Source organism: Hemiscyllium ocellatum, chromosome 21 (assembly GCF_020745735.1).
Source record: "Hemiscyllium ocellatum isolate sHemOce1 chromosome 21, sHemOce1.pat.X.cur, whole genome shotgun sequence".
NCBI classification, from domain to species: Eukaryota; Metazoa; Chordata; class Chondrichthyes; order Orectolobiformes; family Hemiscylliidae; genus Hemiscyllium; species Hemiscyllium ocellatum.
In genome coordinates, this window is record NC_083421.1 from 64,847,405 (window position 1) to 64,866,192 (window position 18,788).

The 18,788-nt window shown below is 50.6% G+C and overlaps 1 protein-coding gene across 4 annotated transcripts in view; it reads right to left on the reverse strand.

The window, feature by feature from the left end:
• Positions 1–15,924, reverse strand: part of olfm1b (olfactomedin 1b) — a 37,299-nt gene extending 21,375 nt beyond the window's left edge. Inside the window, exons 1-2 of one of the 4 annotated variants that reach the window (XM_060841660.1) lie at positions 15,656–15,924; positions 1,996–2,145 (exon numbers count right to left, since the gene is read on the reverse strand). In XM_060841660.1, the coding sequence (XP_060697643.1) occupies positions 1,996–2,145; positions 15,656–15,745 (240 nt within the window). In that variant the 5' untranslated portion in view covers positions 15,746–15,924. Of the gene's footprint in view, positions 1–1,995; positions 2,146–2,921; positions 3,006–4,651; positions 4,749–5,383; positions 5,689–15,655 lie in introns of those variants that run through there. The other 3 variants (XM_060841658.1, XM_060841661.1, XM_060841662.1) reach the window with 3 other exon arrangements.
• Positions 15,925–18,788: the final 2,864 nt, after the last annotated feature.

Here is an 18,788-nt window from a genome sequence, read left to right on the forward strand (position 1 = left end):
CACTGGGCAACGACTGCATTCTCATCAGTCAGTAATACAGGGCACGTGGAGGTGATGAGGGGGGTTAAAGAGGTTACTGAGTGACAGTCCGAAGGAATTGATTAACATCAATAGAGATACAGTCAGTACCACAGGGCACTGGGGTGGGGAGAGGGGTTACTGAGTGACAGTGTGAGGGTGCTGATTAACATCAGTAGAGATACAGTCAGTACCACAGGGCACTGGGGTGGGGAGAGGGGTTACTGAGTGACAGTGTGAGGGTGCTGATTAACATCAGTAGAGATACACTCAGTAACAGTGTCTGTGGGAGAACAGTCAGTGATACTCTGAAATAACATATCATGGACCTAACTATGGAGAAGGGTAATTTAGACCTAGCATGGTAGCTGACAAATTGCAAATATTCAAACAAATAATTGTTAATTTTCAACAAACACATACTCCCTAGAGAAACATAAACTTCAAAACTAAGAGAGTTATAACCTAGGTTAACTAAGTCAGTTAAGATAATTGCTCAGAATCACAAAATTATTACGGCACAGATGGTGACTGTTTGGTTGCACTGGTTCTATTCCTTAATGCCAAACTCCTGCCTTTCCCCCATATCCATTTATAACCAAATTACCATCCAGTGCCTCCTGTGACTGCCAGGACTGGATTGATAGTGCTTACAATATTTGTAAGAAGAAGGTTTCAGAGGTAGGGAGGGAATGAGACTTGGAGAATTTGTAAACAGCACAAAGATTTGAAAAAGAAAGTATCGTTAGACGGATCCTATGGGAGAGTGATGGTGAATGAGATTTAGTGTGAGATATGATGCAGACAGCAGTGTTCTGGAAGGGTAGAAGGTTACAGAGGGCACACAACGCAGCCTGGCTGGAAGCTGTTAGCCAGCCAAGCCTGGAGGTCACAGAGGCACACACACACAGAGATCAGGGCAGATGTGGAATAGAGTGATGTTATTGAACTGAAAATCAGCAAATTCAGTGACAGGGTGGATATTTACTCAGCTACTGAGTTGGGGAGCATCCACAACACTAAGGCTGCAAATAGCTCGAATGAACTGAAGGCAGTTTCCAGGAATAGAAACCATTTAGACAACTGAACTTTGCTACGTTTGCAGAGAAGGAGCAGGTAATATCTTTGATCTTACCAATATTTAATTGCAAAAAATTTCTGTTTCCTGATATTGAAAATCAGATAAGCAGGCCTGGCAAATCAGTCAAGAGAGGAATTCAAATGGGTGGTTACAAAATAGAGCTGGATTTTACTGGCATTGACAGGGGAGCTGCCACAAACCTCACAGATGATGTCACTGAGTAGCACGTAGGCAAGAAATGAAATGAAACGATGAGAGATCCTCGGGGAGCAGGATCACGAGGCAGCAGATCCTCTGGCTGGGACTGCAGAACTAAAAATGTAATCCGGTCTGAGCAGCCCCACCCAGCTGGGCTGAACTGGATTGGTGTGTGAAAGACCAGCATGGATCAAATGGCCTCCATCAGTGCTGTATTATTCTATAATTCTACGAGAATAGAGGAGGGTGGGGTGGTTAACGATATCCAAGGCTGCAAACAGAGAATGAGGTGGGAGACAGGACGAGAGACAGAGAGAGACACATAGACAGTCAGAGAGGGAGAGAAAGAGAGCGAGAGAGAGACGGACAGAGTTATCATGATCCTGCAGAGTGTCAATTGTGAAACTGACAGAGTGCTGTTTGGGTACTTGCCCGGAATCAAACTGGATTCAGTAGATTTCAGGAAAGATAGATGTGGATTTGAAAGGAAAGGATGTATTCAAGGGTAGGTGCAATTTGAAGATTTCCAATGTCTCTCCTGTTGAGCCCATTATCCCAGTGCCACTCACTTCTTCCTCCATTCCAGAGGGGTGGGGAGAGAGTTGACGAGGGTGGAGTGAGCAGTGAAGGGGGTAGGGGTGGGGGTGGGATGTTGTAGTGGTCTCTGCTTGACCATGGACATAGTGGAACTGCCTTACCTTCTCCAGGAGCTGCCTCAGTTGCTTGGTGCGGGCATCACGTGAGCACAGAGTTTGCTGAGGTGCCACCACGGTGCAGATACACCTGCCTTCACTGTCTGGGGCAGAGCTGAATACACGCCAACCATCTTCAGCATTGTCCGGTAATACCTGGGGCAGGACAGTTAGAGAAAGAGAATGACCAAACAATTCAGCATGTGGAGGTGGCAGTGTTGGACTGGGGTTGGACCAAGTTAAAAATCACACAAAACTAGGTTATAATCCAACAGGTTTGTTAGGAGTGTTGCCCCTTCAGGTGGTAGCCAGTCCCTCATAATGAAGGAGCAGCGCTCTGAAAGCTTGTACTTCCAAACAAACTTGTTGGACTATAACCTGGTGTTTTGTGACATCAAACAATTCAGAGCAAATGACACAAAACCAGCAATAAACTAACAATCAGGCACCCACTGGAGACTGGATTGTTTGGACAAAATCACTTAAGGAGGGGTTCAGCAGCAGGGGTTCAGAGTGCATTCCAGCCTTTCAGAATACACACCCAGTCACTATAACATGGTGCTGGACCACAGACCATTCACACCATCTCTGTCTAGTAGCTGTGTTTGCCTTTGCATGGGAATCTGTCCTGCCTGCCCCCTCAATGTTTCTCGGACCTCACATCCCTACTGCCTGGACCCCATGTCCCTCCCAGCCTGGACCATGTGTGTAGCAGCACCTAATAATCTGCAGATAGTTTCCAGAGTTCCCTCACACTGTCCTCTGACTTGGCCACCTGCCCACGCTCTATAAACCTCTTGCTCAATTGTTGATGAGAGCTCCTCTGTTCCTGAGAATGTATCAGAACTAACTGTTCTGAGCCTCTCTGCAGTTCACTACGGGCTGAACACCTCAGAATTAAAGTTAAATTATCTTTCCCACCCTTGACTAACCATTCTGGATGCTTTGAATGTCAAGACATCAATTCCATTTGCATGAGTTCTATGTCAAATCCTCTGATTGCCACAAACATCCACTGAAAAAGCAAAATATTTAATTATTAATAATTTTAAAATCGATATTTAAATCACACAAGAGCACAATTTATTACATTATCCACTGCATCTTTACCTAATTTAATGTACCCTCTTGAATTTCAGAATGTCATCTGCACCCTCACATAAAAACATGAAGTATAATAATGAACAGACAACAATGGTTTTCCAAAAGATGCACCCTCACATAAAAACAGGATATACAATAATGAATAGCCAACACGAATTCCCAAAGGAAGCCTGACCAACCTTATTCAATTCCTTCAGTGAGGTGGGAAAGAAAGTTGATCAGAGTAAGAGAGGAGGTGGAGTGTATCTAGATTTCTAGAAAGCGTTCAGTAAGGTGCCACGAATAGATGAATAGATAATCTCAGAGCAAGCAATGTCAGGGACAAGTAACAGAATAGCTGGCTAGCTGATTGAAGATAGCATCCAGAACAGGGTAAATAATATCCAACACATACAGGAATTGCTGGATGAATTCAGCAGGTTGCACAGCATCTGCACTCAGCCAACAGAGATAACTCTGCTTTCCCTCACAGTTGCTGCTGAGTTTCTCCAGCAATTCCTGTTGTTTGTTTCAGATCTCCAGCACCCACAGTTCTTTGTTTTATTTCAAGGTAAAGGACAGTCAGTTTCAGGGTGGGAAATAGCTTTTCAAATGGATCTGTGCTAGCATCACTGTTTTCACAGTCACTTGGAACCTACAATAGAATTAATAATTACGCAGACAAAACTACATGGTGGGGCTGGAGTCAGGGACGTCACCTTCAATTATAAGAAAAGGTGAATACAGAGTAGATATATAACAGGCAAATTAATTTCAACAATAGTAGCATCACATTTAAAATAAACAGTCACATATCATTTGCAGAATAGCAATTCAAATGGATTTGAGGATCAGAGGTGGATTTTGGGTAACAGAAACAAATCACTGTAAGAAGGTGACACGGTGAGTAAAACCACAGAGAAGTGAAGTACTCACTTGAATTAAATTAAAATGTAGAAAACGTTCATTAAAATGATATTGAACCTTGGCTAGACCACACTTGGAGTACTGTGCGCAGGTCTGATTGCTATATAGGCAGAGGAGAAGCAACAAATGCAAGTTCCAAGGACAAATCTAAAAACAGACAGGTTACACCATGGTCTCTCATAAATCCAATCAGGAATTCAGGAGCAGTTTCATCATTCAGAAGCAGTGGGAATGTGAAACTCGCTCCCATGGGGAATGGTGTAGATGAGTTGTATAAAAATGTTTCAGGGGATGCTGGATAAACAGGAAGGAAAAAGAATAGACAGAGGCTGAGAGACTGAAATGAATAAGGGGTAAGGGAGGATTAAGCGCTAGAATAGCCTGTTTCCGTTGAGTATAATTTACAGGATTTTTTTTCAGAATAACACACACTGTACACCTCCAACCCTCAGCCTCCCACACGCTCTGCCTTCTGGCAAAAATCACAAACTGCTGTTTCGTTTGAGAACGACAGGACTAAGTCCAGAAAGACACCAACACCTACACCATTTCGTGCATTATATTGAAGCCAGCATTGGAACTGGTTTCATAAAACAAATGTCTCTGTCAGATTCGAAGGTTAAAAGTGGAATTGATAATTGGTCTGACTTACACACAGAATCTGACACCACACTGAATCGCATTGGTACTCCCACAGAAAACACTCCATCCACAGATGACCAGCAGCAGAATACATTTTCCTTCTGCCAGTCTGCTCACCTTCACCCTCAACCCCTTCCATATCCCACACTGACCCTTCCATCACTCCCTTATCCTAAACCCTCCCAGACAATGATCCTCACCCTCACCCCTTCCAAATGACCCACACCTTCTCCCTCATCCTCATTCCCTGGATCATTCTCACTCCCTCATCATAACATCCTCCCAGTGATCCCCTCCCTCATCTCACTCCCTGCCTTACTCTGATTCCCTTCCACACACTAAACCCTCCTATATCCCACATTCACACATTGTCACTCACACTGACCCCTCCTAACCATCTCCACCCCAACATCATTCCACTTACGCCACAATGTTAGTCCCCACACCTTGCTCCCAGTCTCAGCCAACTCTCCTCTGCGCTATTCCCTGGCCCATTACCCCGAACCTGTATTACACTCACTCATTAACCCCAACCCTTACCATTCTGTTACCTCTATTACCCCTACCCCTCTACTCAAATCCCTTCCAAGCATGACACCTCCAACCCACTCTCTCCTGGTACCCATCAAACATTACCTCCCTGTTACCCCAATCCCCCACACCCTTCTAAGTCTTCACCTGTTACCCTGAGTTCCTCACCCACCTGGTTCCACATTCCCCACCCCTCGCAGTGCCTCCTTACCCCTGTGCTGCGGTCCAGGCTCCCGGTGCTGGCAGCACTAAGTCTGGTGGCGTTGAGCCCCACCAGAGAGGGCAGAGTCTGGGACATCCAGTTGCTGATCATGGCCATAGTGCTCAGGACAATTCCGATCTTCAGCAAAGGCACCGTCATTGCGGGGGCTCTGCGGATCTTTCATAGCGGGGAAAGGCAGCAGGGAAGCGACATCACCGCGGCGGGGGGCACGGCCGCCACTGGCACCGGGACATGCTGCAGCAGCGACACGGAGCACCGAGCCGAGACACCGGCAGCTGCCGCCTGCACGGCCGCCTGCATCCGAGTGACTGCAGACCGGGGGAGGGGCGGGGCGGTGCCGTGACCCCGCCCACACCTGGCCATGACCACGCCCACCAGTACCGACCCCGGAACCCAGTCCAAACATACAGCCCCAAGATCACCAGAAAGACAGAGCATCAGAGTCAGTGTGTGTGGGAGCTGTACCCCAGTGAGAGTCAGTGTGTGTGGGAGCTGTACCCCAGTGAGAGTCAGTGTGTGTGGAGCTGTATCCCAGTGAGGGTCAGTGTGTGTGGGAGCTGTACCTCAGTGAGAGTCAGTGTGTGTGGGATTGTACCCCAGTGAGAGTCAGTGTGTGTGGGAGCTGTACCCCAGTGAGAGTCAGTGTGTGTGGGAGCTGTACCCCAGTGAGAGTCAGTGTGTGTGGAGCTGTATCCCAGTGAGGGTCAGTGTGTGTGGGAGCTGTACCTCAGTGAGAGTCAGTGTGTGTGGGACTGTACCCCAGTGAGAGTCAGTGTGTGTGGGAGCTGTACCCCAGTGAGAGTCAGTGAGTGTGGGAGCTGTACCCCAGTGAGAGTCAGTGTGTGTGGGAGCTGTACCCCAGTGAGAGTCAGTGTGTGTGGGAGCTGTACCCCAGTGAGGGTCAGTGTGTGTGGGAGCTGTACCCCAGTGAGAGTCTGTGTGTGTGGGAGCTGTACCCCAGTGAGAGTCAGTGTGTGTGGGAGCCCACACCCCAGTGAGAGTCAGTGTGTGTGGGAGCCCACACCCCAGTGAGAGTCAGTGTGTGTGGGACTGTACCTCAGTCAGAGTCAGTGTGTGTGGGAGCTGTACCCCAGTGAGAGTCAGTGTGTGTGGGAGCTGTACCCCAGTGAGAGTCAGTGAGTGTGGGAGCTGTACCCCAGTCAGAGTCAGTGTGTGTGGGAGCTGTACCCCAGTGAGAGTCAGTGAGTGTGGGAGCTGTACCCCAGTGAGAGTCAGTGTGTGTGGGAGCTGTACCCCAGTGAGAGTCAGTGAGTGTGGGAGCTGTACCCCAGTGAGAGTCAGTGTGTGTGGGACTGTACCCCAGTGAGAGTCAGTGTGTGTGGGAGCCGTACCCAAGTGAGAGACAGTGTGTGTGGGAGTGTACCCCAGTGAGTGTTGGACTATATCCCAGTGAGAGTCAGTGTGTGTGGGACTATACCCCAGTAAGACTCAGTGTGTCTGGGAGCTGTACCCCAGTGAGTGTCTGAATGTAGGAGCCGTACCCCAGTGAGAGTCAGTGTGTGTGGAACTGTACCCCAGTGAGAGTCAGTGTGTGTGGAACTGTACCCCAGTGAGAGTCAGTGTGTGTGGGAGCTGTACCCCAGTGAGAGTCAGTGTGTGTGGGACTGTACCCCAGTGAGAGTCAGTGTGTGTGGGAATGTACCTCAGTGAGAGTCAGTGTGTGTGGGACTGTACCCCAGTTGGACTCAGTGTGTGGGAGCTGTACCCCAATGAGAGTCAGTGTGTGTGGGTCTGAACCCCAGTGAGAGTCAGTGTTTGGGCGCTGTACCCCAGTGAGAGTCAGTGTGTGTGGGACTGTACCCCAGTGAGAGTTAGTATGTGGGACTGTACCCCAGTGAGAGTCAGTGTGTGTGAGACCCTGTACCCCAGTGAGAGTCAGTGTGTGTGGGACTGTACCCCAGTGAGAGTCAGTGTGTGTAAGACTGTACCCCAGTGAGAGTCAGTGTGTGTGAGAGCTGTACCCCACTGAGAGTCAGTGTATGTGGGACTATACCCCAGTGAGAGTCAGTGTGTGTGGGACCGTACCCCAGTGAGAATCAGTGTGTGTGGGAGCTGTACCCCAGTGAGGGTCAGTGTGTGTTGGAGTGTACCCCAGTGAGGGTCAGTGTGTGTGAGAGCTGTACCCCAGTGAGAGTCAGTGTGTGTGGGAGATGTATCCCAGTGAGAGTCAGTGTGTGTGGGACTGTACCCCAGTGAGAGTCAGTGTGTGTGGGACTGTACCCCAGTGAGAGTCAGTGTGTGGGGGAGCTGTATCCCAGTGAGAGTCAGTGTGTGTGGGAGCTGTACCCCAGTGAGTGTCTGAATGTAGGAGCCGTACCCCAGTGAGAGTCAGTGTGTGTGGAACTGTACCCCAGTGAGAGTCAGTGTGTGTGTGGGAGTGTACCCCAGTGAGAGTCAGTGTGTGTGTGGGAGTGTACCCCAGTGAGAGTCAGTGTGTGTGGGAGCTGTATCCCAGTGAGAGTCAGTGTGTGAGGGACTGTACCCCATTGAGAGTCAGTGTGTGAGGGACTGTACCCAGTGAGAGTCAGTGTGTGTGGGAGACCGTACCCCAGTGAGAGTCAGTGTGTGGGAGTGTACCCCAGAGAGAGTCAGTGTGTGTGGGAGACCGTACCCCAGTGAGAGTCAGTGTGAGTGGGACTGTACCCCAGTGAGGGTCAATGTGTGTGGGACTGTACCCAGGTGAGAGTCAGTGTGTGGGGGGGAATGTACCCCACTGAGGGTCAGTGTGTGTGAGAGCTGTACCCCATTGAGTGTCAGTGTGTGTGAGAGCTGTACCCCAGTGAGGGTCAGTGTGTTTGGGAGTGTACCCCAGTGAGGGTCAGTGTGTGTGGGAGTGTACCCCAGTGAGGGTCAGTGTGTGTGAGAGCTGTACCCCACTGAGAGTCAGTGTATGTGGGACTATACCCCAGTGAGAGTCAGTGTGTGTGGGACCGTACCCCAGTGAGAGTCAGTGTGTGTGGGAGCTGTACCCCAGTGAGGGTCAGTGTGTGTTGGAGTGTACCCCAGTGAGGGTCAGTGTGTGTGAGAGCTGTACCCCAGTGAGAGTCAGTGTGTGTGGGAGATGTATTCCAGTGAGAGTCAGTGTGTGTGGGACTGTACCCCAGTGAGAGTCACTGTGTGTGGGAGCCGTACCCCAGTGAGAGTCAGTGTGTGTGGGAGCTTTACCCCAGTGAGAGTCAGTGTGTGTGGGAGCTGTATCCCAGTGAGAGTCAGTGTGTGTGGGACTGTACCCCAGTGAGAGTCAGTGTGTGTGGGAGCCGTACCCAAGTGAGAGACAGTGTGTGTGGGAGTGTACCCCAGTGAGTGTTGGACTATATCCCAGTGAGAGTCAGTGTGTGTGGGACTATACCCCAGTAAGACTCAGTGTGTCTGGGAGCTGTACCCCAGTGAGTGTCTGAATGTAGGAGCCGTACCCCAGTGAGAGTCAGTGTGTGTGGAACTGTACCCCAGTGAGAGTCAGTGTGTGTGGGAGCTGTACCCCAGTGAGAGTCAGTGTGTGTGGGACTGTACCCCAGTGAGAGTCAGTGTGTGTGGGAATGTACCTCAGTGAGAGTCAGTGTGTGTGGGACTGTACCCCAGTTGGACTCAGTGTTTGGGCGCTGTGCCCCAGTGAGAGTCAGTGTGTGTGGGACTGTACCCCAGTGAGAGTTAGTATGTGGGACTGTACCCCAGTGAGAGTCAGTGTGTGTGAGACCCTGTACCCCAGTGAGAGTCAGTGTGTGTGGGACTGTACCCCAGTGAGAGTCAGTGTGTGTAAGACTGTACCCCAGTGAGAGTCAGTGTGTGTGAGAGCTGTACCCCACTGAGAGTCAGTGTATGTGGGACTATACCCCAGTGAGAGTCAGTGTGTGTGGGACCGTACCCCAGTGAGAGTCAGTGTGTGTGGGAGCTGTACCCCAGTGAGGGTCAGTGTGTGTTGGAGTGTACCCCAGTGAGGGTCAGTGTGTGTGAGAGCTGTACCCCAGTGAGAGTCAGTGTGTGTGGGAGATGTATCCCAGTGAGGGTCAGTGTGTGTGGGACTGTACCCCAGTGAGAGTCAGTGTGTGGGGGAGCTGTATCCCAGTGAGAGTCAGTGTGTGTGGGAGCTGTACCCCAGTGAGTGTCTGAATGTAGGAGCCGTACCCCAGTGAGAGTCAGTGTGTGTGGAACTGTACCCCAGTGAGAGTCAGTGTGTGGGGGAGCTGTACCCCAGTGAGAGTCAGTGTGTGTGGGACTGTACCCCAGTGAGAGTCAGTGTGTGTGGGAGCCGTACCCCAGTGAGAGTCAGTGTGTGTGGGAGCTGTACCCCAGTGAGAGTCAGTGTGTGTGGGAGCTGTACCCCAGTGAGAGTCAGTGTGTGTGGGACTGTACCCCAGTGAGAGTCAGTGTGTGTGGGAGCAGTGCCCCAGGGAGAGTCAGTGTGTGTGGGAGCTGTATCCCAGTGAGAGTCAGTGTGTGTGGGAGCTGTACCCCAGTGAGAGTCAGTGTGTGTGGGACTGTACCCTAGTGAGAGTCAGTGTGTTAGGGAGCCGTACCCCAGTGAGAGTCAGTGTGTGTGGGAGCCGTACCCCAGTGAGAGTCAGTGTGTGTGGGAGCTGTACCCCAGTGAGAGTCAGTGTGTGTGGGTCTGTACCCCAGTGAGAGTCAGTGTGTGTGTGGGAGTGTACCCCAGTGAGAGTCAGTGTGTGTGTAGGAGTGTACCCCAGTGAGAGTCAGTGTGTGTGGGGACTGTTCCCCAGTGAGAGTCAGTGTGTGAGGGACTGTACCCCAGTGAGAGTCAGTGTGTGTGGGAGACCGTACCCCAGTGAGAGTCAGTGTGAGTGGGACTGTACCCCAGTGAGGGTCAGTGTGTGTGGGACTGTACCCAAGTGAGAGTCAGTGTGTGGGGGGGAATGTACCCCACTGAGGGTCAGTGTGTGTGAGAGCTGTACCCCAATGAGTGTCAGTGTGTGTGAGAGCTGTACCCCAGTGAGGGTCAGTGTGTTTGGGAGTGTACCCCAGTGAGGGTCAGTGTGTGTGGGACTGTACCCCAGTGAGAGTCACTGTGTGTGGGAGCCGTACCCCAGTGAGAGTCAGTGTGTGTGGGAGCTGTACCCCAGTGAGAGTCAGTGTGTGTGGGAGCTGTACCCCAGTGAGAGTCAGTGTGTGTGGGAGCCGTACCCAAGTGAGAGACAGTGTGTGTGGGAGTGTACCCCAGTGAGTGTTGGACTATATCCCAGTGAGAGTCAGTGTGTGTGGGACTATACCCCAGTAAGACTCAGTGTGTCTGGGAGCTGTACCCCAGTGAGTGTCTGAATGTAGGAGCCGTACCCCAGTGAGAGTCAGTGTGTGTGGAACTGTATCCCAGTGAGAGTCAGTGTGTGTGGGAGCTGTACCCCAGTTAGAGTCAGTGAGTGTGGGAGTGTACCCCAGTGAGAGTCAGTGTGTGTGGGAGCTGTACCCCAGTGAGAGTCAGTGTGTGTGGGACTGTGCCCCAGTGAGAGTCAGTGTGAGTGGGAGTGTACCCCAGTGAGTCAGTGTGTGTGGGAGTGTACCCCAGTGAGAGTCAGTGTGTTTGGGAGTCATACCCCAGTGGGAGTCAGTGTGTGTGGGACTGTACCGCAGTGAGAGTCAGTGTGAGTGGGAGTGTACCCCAGTGAGAGTCAGTGTGCGTGGGAGCCGTACCCCAGTGAGAGTCAGTGTGTGTGGGAGCCGTACCCCAATGACAGTGTGTGTGGGAGCCGTACCCCAGTGAGAATCAGTGTGTGTGGGAGCCGTACCCCAGTGTGAGTATGTTTGGGATCTGTACACCAATGAGCATGTGTGGTTGAGGAAAATGTAAAATGAAATCCGCATTTACTGTACGATTCGGAATCTGGAAAAATTTATTACTTCAGCATCTTAGCATGCACTGAATTTTCAAGACATGGTATTGTCATGGAAACTGGGCATGGTCGGTTTGTCAGAGGATGTTGCAGCCATCTCCCGGCCTTACTGCAGCAAGGAGCCGCCATGAGCAGCTCCCTCAGCTGGGGGAGGATTGTCAGCACTATGGACAGCAGCAAGGTAACTGCTCCTCCAAACAACACCATTTAGAGATGCAGGTGTTGAACTTGGGTGTTCAAAGTTAAAAATCACACAACATCCAATGGAGGAGCAGAGCTACGAAAGCTAGTGATTCCAATTAAACCTGGTGGACTATAACCTGGTGTGTGATTTTTGACTCCAAAGAACACAGGAGAGAACATCCCAGCACAGGACCCTCTTGGCAACAGGCAAGGAATGGGAAACAAAAGCACAGGACAATTTACGGTGTCTTTTTTCAAAGTAAATCCGCAGTGCGGCACTCCCTCAGTGCTGACCCCCTCATCAGCACAGCACTCCCTCAGCAGTGACAGTGCGGCACTCCCTCAGTGCTGACCCCCTCATCAGCACAGCACTCCCTCAGCAGTGACAGTGCGGCACTCCCTCAGTGCTGACCCCCTCATCAGCACAGCTCTCCCTCAGCAGTGACAGTGGAGCACTCCCTCAGCACTGACCCTCCTGCAGTGTGGTACTAACTCAGCACTGACCGTCCAACAGTGTACCACTCACTTGGTACTGACCTCCAACAGTGCGGCACTCCCTCAGCACTGACCCTCCGACAATACAGGACTCATTATTCCTGTGAATGTTTTGAGATATTTACTTGTTTGAGATACTACATCAATTCACAATCCTTCTCTGCATATTTGCGTTGTCAGAGAGATTGTACCGATGTCAATGCTGCAGATTGATACACATTTGGATGACATATCCTTCCTCGGACACTAGTCATTTGAGGACCTGATGGAGGAGACACTTCCCAGCCACTTGAATTAGCAGCTAGCTTATCACAGTTGGTTTACTGGTCATGACTGAATGTTGATAGAATTAACGTGAAGAAAGACCCTAGCATTTATTGAATCCCACTGAATTCAGCAAATGCAGCAACAGTCTACAGCTCTTATATGTTGTTAATACATGGCCCAAGTCTCACTGCAGAACAGCAGTGTGGTGACAGCCCTTGCTCTTTTGGACAGTTGTTGACCTGTGTGGGTCTTTGTTGTCAAACACTGGCTTGTAGCTGATTGAATATTGAGCGAAAAACTGATCTGCTGTTGGATCTTGTTGTCAGCAGTGACCTCCTTGAGGGATGGCTGTCAAAAGTTTGGAAATATTCAATACATTGTCCTTCAATCTGTATGAAAAGTGGAATATTTGGATGTAGGTTTGCTCGATGAGCTGAAAGGTTCATTTCCAGACATTTCGTCACCAAATAGTGGAATATTTGATTAGCCAGGTTTGGGTTGCTATGGATTTTGCTTTGGCAATATTCAAGGGAAGGTCAAAGCTCTTGTGTAAAGAATGAAGAGATAGAGAGAAACTTGAAACTCTAGTACAGAGTCCCACACTGACATCAGCCATGTTCTGTAGGTCATGTATGTCTTCAGTGATCAGCTGAGTTTTAGTGGAGAGGCAATTGAATGTAAGAGTTTCCCATCAAGGTGATATTTCATACACAGTGGAAGGCAAATAATGTTTGTGGTGAATGATTGCTGTCAGATGGGTAGGGAGGATTTAGTGAGATATGGGCCAAATGCTGGCAAATGGGACGACATTAATTTAGGATATTTGGTCAGTGTGGACGAGTTGGACTGAAAGGTCTGTTTTCATGCTGTACATCTCTCCGACTGTCTGACTAGGGAGCCTGTAATGATATGAGGCCTACCCTACAGCCCTCATTCTCATACCTGTCCAGATTCTGAAGGAGTGCCTTTCAGATTTTGCACTCATGATAGTTCACACGCATACAATCATGTCATCAGGAAGCAGTTGCAGTGGAAGAAAATGAATAAGAGAAGGTAAAGGTCTAATGTGCAGTGATAGTGCATGGATTTAGCCAGTCTTCCTGCACCTTTTAGATTTTGCAGATCCTGCCACCAAGGACAGGGTGGCCCGTAACCTTATGGAGGGGGTGGACAATCACTTTAAGTGGCCTGCCGCTTTAAGGACTGGGCTGACCTGTCACTTTAAGCATGGAAGGCCCTATCTCTTTAAGGATGAGCAGCCCATTGACTTCGAAGTGTGGAGTGTGTCGCCTCCCAGTGGCTGCAGACGGTGGTTCAGCGAATCTCGGACCATCTGATCCGGATTCGACCCGCAAGTTCAGGAATAAACCACACGCTGAATAAACACTGAGATATATTAATCAGCAAACAATCTAACAGGAATGCAAACATGCAGTTTTATCTTTTAGCAAACTATCTAAAAAAAATCCCCTCCCAACATTTGCACAAAATAACCCAATGGAACCAGTAACAATCCTGGGGTTTAACTGGGATGTTCGCCAGTAACTTGATCAGGAATGCAGAAAGGCAAGTTTAAACGTTAACCATCACTAGCCATTACTAACACCACTAGCTATCGTTAACCACCACTAACCATCAACAACCATTACAAACCCCATCATTAACACTACTAACCATCATTAATCACCAGTAACCATCATAAGTCATCATTAACATACTAACCATCACCAACTATTATTAAAATTACCGGACGCCACCACTCATCATTACCCAGTACTAACCATCATTAACCACCACTAACCATCATCAAACCCACCACTAACGGGGGAGGTGATGACCTCATGGTATTATGGTTAGACTGGTAATCCCGGGACCCAGGGCAGGTTCTGGGGACCTGGGTTCAAAGGCCGCCACGGCAGATGGTGACATCTGAATTTGAATTCAACAAAAATCTGGACCTAAGAGTCTTAATGATGATCATGACCCTAACCCATCTGGTTCACTAAAGGAAATTGTCATTTTTACCTGGTCTGGCCTACATGTGACCCCCAGACCCACAGCAATGCAGGGTGACTCTTCACTCTGAACTAGGGAGAGGCAATAAACGCTGGTCCAGCCAACAATGTCCTCATCCCAGGAAAGAATAACAAAACTCATCATTAACATACGAACCAGCACCATAATTAACTATCATTAACCACCACCAAGCAAGTAGCAGCCGGTTTGGGCCAACAATTAATGACAGTTGGAACAGGTTTTAGATGAAACACGACACAATCTGCCCCCAGTTGCCCTCTGCCACTCTCTCCACTCTCCTGCCTGTTCCCTACTACTTCCTACATTGTCTCAGTAACACAGTAATTACAGCACAGAAACAAGCCATTCGGCCCAATTACTCTGTGCTGGCGTTTCAACTCCACGTCAGCTTCTTCAGACCCACTCTGTGTCTCACCCCTACCCCCTCCCATAACTATAGCAACACCATTCCCCACCAACATTCCCAGTGGATTTATCAGGGACTCGGACACACGCAGCGCCCGGCTCCGGCCTCTCCTTTGGGAATGTTGTTGCTCTCCAGGGTCCTGATTTGCTCAGCTTTTCCATCACCATCTGGATGAATCTCCAGCTCTCACCCTCTCTGTCACGTTTTGCTCTCTCTCTCCTTCCACTTCTCTTTGTTCCTCTCTCTCATTTTCTTTCTATTTTTCCCTCTCTTTCGCCCCCATTTTAATTTAACCCCTGATCTTCCCGCTGTCCCTCCCTGCCCACTGCCCACTGCCCACCGCCCACCGCCCTCTCCTCTCATTCCCTTCCTCCCTCTGGGTTTAAACAGTGTTTAGGACTTTCATTTCTGTAATTACTTCCTCTCCAAATGAGGTCTGATTAAGTTTAATAATCACTTTCTCTCCAGTCTCACTGTTATTCCCTCGGAGCCCACTGTGTGGGGGCAGACCCCCCAACCCACACCCCCTCCCCCCCTCCTCACCCCCCTCCCCCCCACACTTCCCAGGCCCTGTTTCAATCCCCCCTCCCAAGGTTACTGAGGACTTAATCAATCCCCTCTCCCCTGGCGGCTCCCCCAGGACCCTCTCCCCCCCCCCCCAGGCAACCCCCCCTCTCCCCCCGGGGCCCTCTTCCCTCTCGGGACCCTATCCCCCCAGGCACCTTCTCTCTCACCCCCGACCCTCTCCCCCCGGGATCACCTCTACCCCCGGGGGACCCTCTTCCCCCCCCCCCCCAGGCACCCCCTCTCCCCCCCGGGACCCTCTATCACCCCCCCTTCCCCCCGGGGATCCCCTCCCCCGGGACCCCCTCCCCACCCCCCTCCCCCCGGGACCCCCTCCCCCCGGGACCCTCTATCACCCCCCCTCTTCCCCCCGGGGACCCCCTCCCCCCGGGGACCCCCTCCCCCCCGGGACCCCCTCCCCCCGGGACCCCCCCGGGACGATACCTGGCTGAGTTGGCTGCTGAGCAGGAGGATCCCGAGGGTGAGGATCCGGACGCGGCCGCGCCCCCTCCCTCGCTCCGGCTCCGGCTCCATCCCGCTCCCGCTCCCGCTGCCGCTCTCTCTCCGCTCGGCCCCCGCTCTCTCTGCGCCTCGGTCCCGCTCAGGCTCCCGGCCGCAGCCGCATGTCAGCCCCGCGGGCACCGGGAGCCGCGGATCCGGAGCGAATTCCCCAAAACCAGAGCTAGAGCTGGATCCAGGAACAGCCACAGGATGTGACATCAACTCGGATAGAGAGAAGGAGGGAGGGATGGAAGAGAGATGGGGACAGAGAGAGAGAGAACAGACGGAGAGAGAGAGAGGTGGGGATGGAGAGAGAGAGAACAGAGAGAGAGAGCAGACAGATGGGAATGGAGAGAGAAGAGAGAGAGAGATGGGGATGGAGAGAGAGAGAGAGAAAACAGACAGAGAGAGAGATGGGGATGGAGAGAGAGAGAGAGAAAACAGACAGAGAGAGAGATGGGGATGGAGAGAGAGAGAACAGAGAGAGAGAGATGGGGATGGAGAGAGAGAGAGAGAAAACAGACAGAGAGAGAGATGGGGATGGAGAGAGAGAGAACAGAGAGAGAGAGATGGGGATGGAGAGAGAGAAATAACAGAGAGAGAGAGATGGGGAAGGAGAGAGAGAAATAACAGAGAGAGAGAGAGATGGGAATGGAGAGAGAGAAAACAGAGAGAGAGAGATGGGGATGGAGAGAGAGAAATAACAGAGAGAGAGAGATGGGGAAGGAGAGAGAGAAATAACAGAGAGAGAGAGAGATGGGGATGGAGAGAGAGAGAGAACAGACCGAGAGAGAGATGGGGATGGAGAGAGAGAGAGAACAGACAGAGAGAGAGAGAGAGATGGGGATGGAGAGAGAGAAGAGAGAGAGAGAGATGGGGATGGAGAGAGAGAACAGAGAGAGAGAGAGATGGGGATGGAGAAAGAGAGATAACAGAGAGAGAGAGCAGACAGATGGGAATGGAGAGAGGAGAGAGAGAGATGTGGATGGAGAGAGAGAGATAACAGAGAGAGAGAGAGAGAGAAAACAGACCGAGAGATGGGGATGGAGAGAGAGAAAACAGAGAGAGAGATGGGGATGGAGAGAAAGAGAGAGAAAACAGACAGAGAGAGAGATGGGGATAGAGAGAGAGAGAACAGACAGAGACAGAGAGAGGGAGATGGGGAGAGAGAGAGAGAACAGACAGAGACAGAGAGATGGGGATGGAGAGAGAGAGAGATAACAGACAGAGAGAGAGAGATGGGGATGGAGAGAGAGAGATGGGGATGGAGAGAGAGAGAGATAACAGAGAGAGAGAGAGAGATGGGGATGGAGAGAGAGAACAGAGAGAGAGAGATGGGGATGGAGAGAGAGAGAGAACAGATAGAGAGAGATGGGGATGGAGAGAGAGAGAGCACAGACAGAGAGATGGGGATGGAGAGAGAGAGAACAGACAGAGAGAGAGAGAGATGGGGATGGAGAGAGAGAGAGAGAACAGACAGGGAGATGGGGATGGAGAGAGAGAGAGATAAGAGAGAGAGAGAGAGATAACAGAGAGAGAGCTGGGGATGGAGAGAGAGAGAGAACAGAGAGAGATGGGGATGGAGAGAGAGAGAAAACAGACAGAGAGAGAGATGGGGATGGAGAGAGAGAGATAACAGAAAGAGATAGAGATGGGGATGGAGAGAGAGAGATAACAGAGAGAGAGAAATGGGGATGGAGAGAGAGAGAGAGAACAGACAGAGACAGAGAGAGGGAGATGGGGAGAGAGAGAGAGAACAGACAGAGACAGAGAGATGGGGATGGAGAGAGAGAGAGATAACAGACAGAGAGAGAGAGATGGGGATGGAGAGAGAGAGAGATAACAGAGAGAGAGAGAGATGGGGATGGAGAGAGAGAGATAACAGAGAGAGAGATGGGGATAGAGAGAGAGAGAGAAAACATACAGAGAGAGAGAGAACAGAGAGAGAGAGATGGGGATGAAGAGAGAGAGAGAGATGGGGATGGAGAGAGAGAGATGGGGATGGAGAGAGAGAGAGATAACAGAGAGAGAGAGAGAGATGGGGATGGAGAGAGAGAACAGAGAGAGAGAGATGGGGATGGAGAGAGAGAGAGAACAGATAGAGAGAGATGGGGATGGAGAGAGAGAGAGCACAGACAGAGAGATGGGGATGGAGAGAGAGAGAACAGACAGAGAGAGAGAGAGATGGGGATGGAGAGAGAGAGAGAGAACAGACAGGGAGATGGGGATGGAGAGAGAGAGAGATAAGAGAGAGAGAGAGAGATAACAGAGAGAGAGCTGGGGATGGAGAGAGAGAGAGAACAGAGAGAGATGGGGATGGAGAGAGAGAGAAAACAGACAGAGAGAGAGATGGGGATGGAGAGAGAGAGATAACAGAAAGAGATAGAGATGGGGATGGAGAGAGAGAGATAACAGAGAGAGAGAAATGGGGATGGAGAGAGAGAGAGAGAACAGACAGAGACAGAGAGAGGGAGATGGGGAGAGAGAGAGAGAACAGACAGAGACAGAGAGATGGGGATGGAGAGAGAGAGAGATAACAGACAGAGAGAGAGAGATGGGGATGGAGAGAGAGAGAGATAACAGAGAGAGAGAGAGATGGGGATGGAGAGAGAGAGATAACAGAGAGAGAGATGGGGATAGAGAGAGAGAGAGAAAACATACAGAGAGAGAGAGAACAGAGAGAGAGAGATGGGGATGAAGAGAGAGAGAGAGATGGGGATGAAGAGAGAGAGAGATGGGGATGGTGAGAGAGAGAACAGACAGAGAGAGAGAGAGAACAGACAGAGAGATGTGGATGGAAAGAGAGCAAACAGAGAGAGAGATGGGGATGGAGAGAGAGAGAGAACAGATAGAGAGAGATGGGGATGGAGAGAGAGAGAGAGCACAGACAGAGAGATGGGGATGGAGAGAGAGAACAGACAGAGAGAGAGATGGGGATGGAGAGAGAGAGATAACAGAGAGAGAGAGAAATGGGGATGGAGAGAGAGAGAGAGAGAACAGACAGAGATAGAGATGGGGATGGAGAGAGAGAAAACAGACAGAGAGAGAGAGAGATGGGGATGGAGAGAGAGAGAGA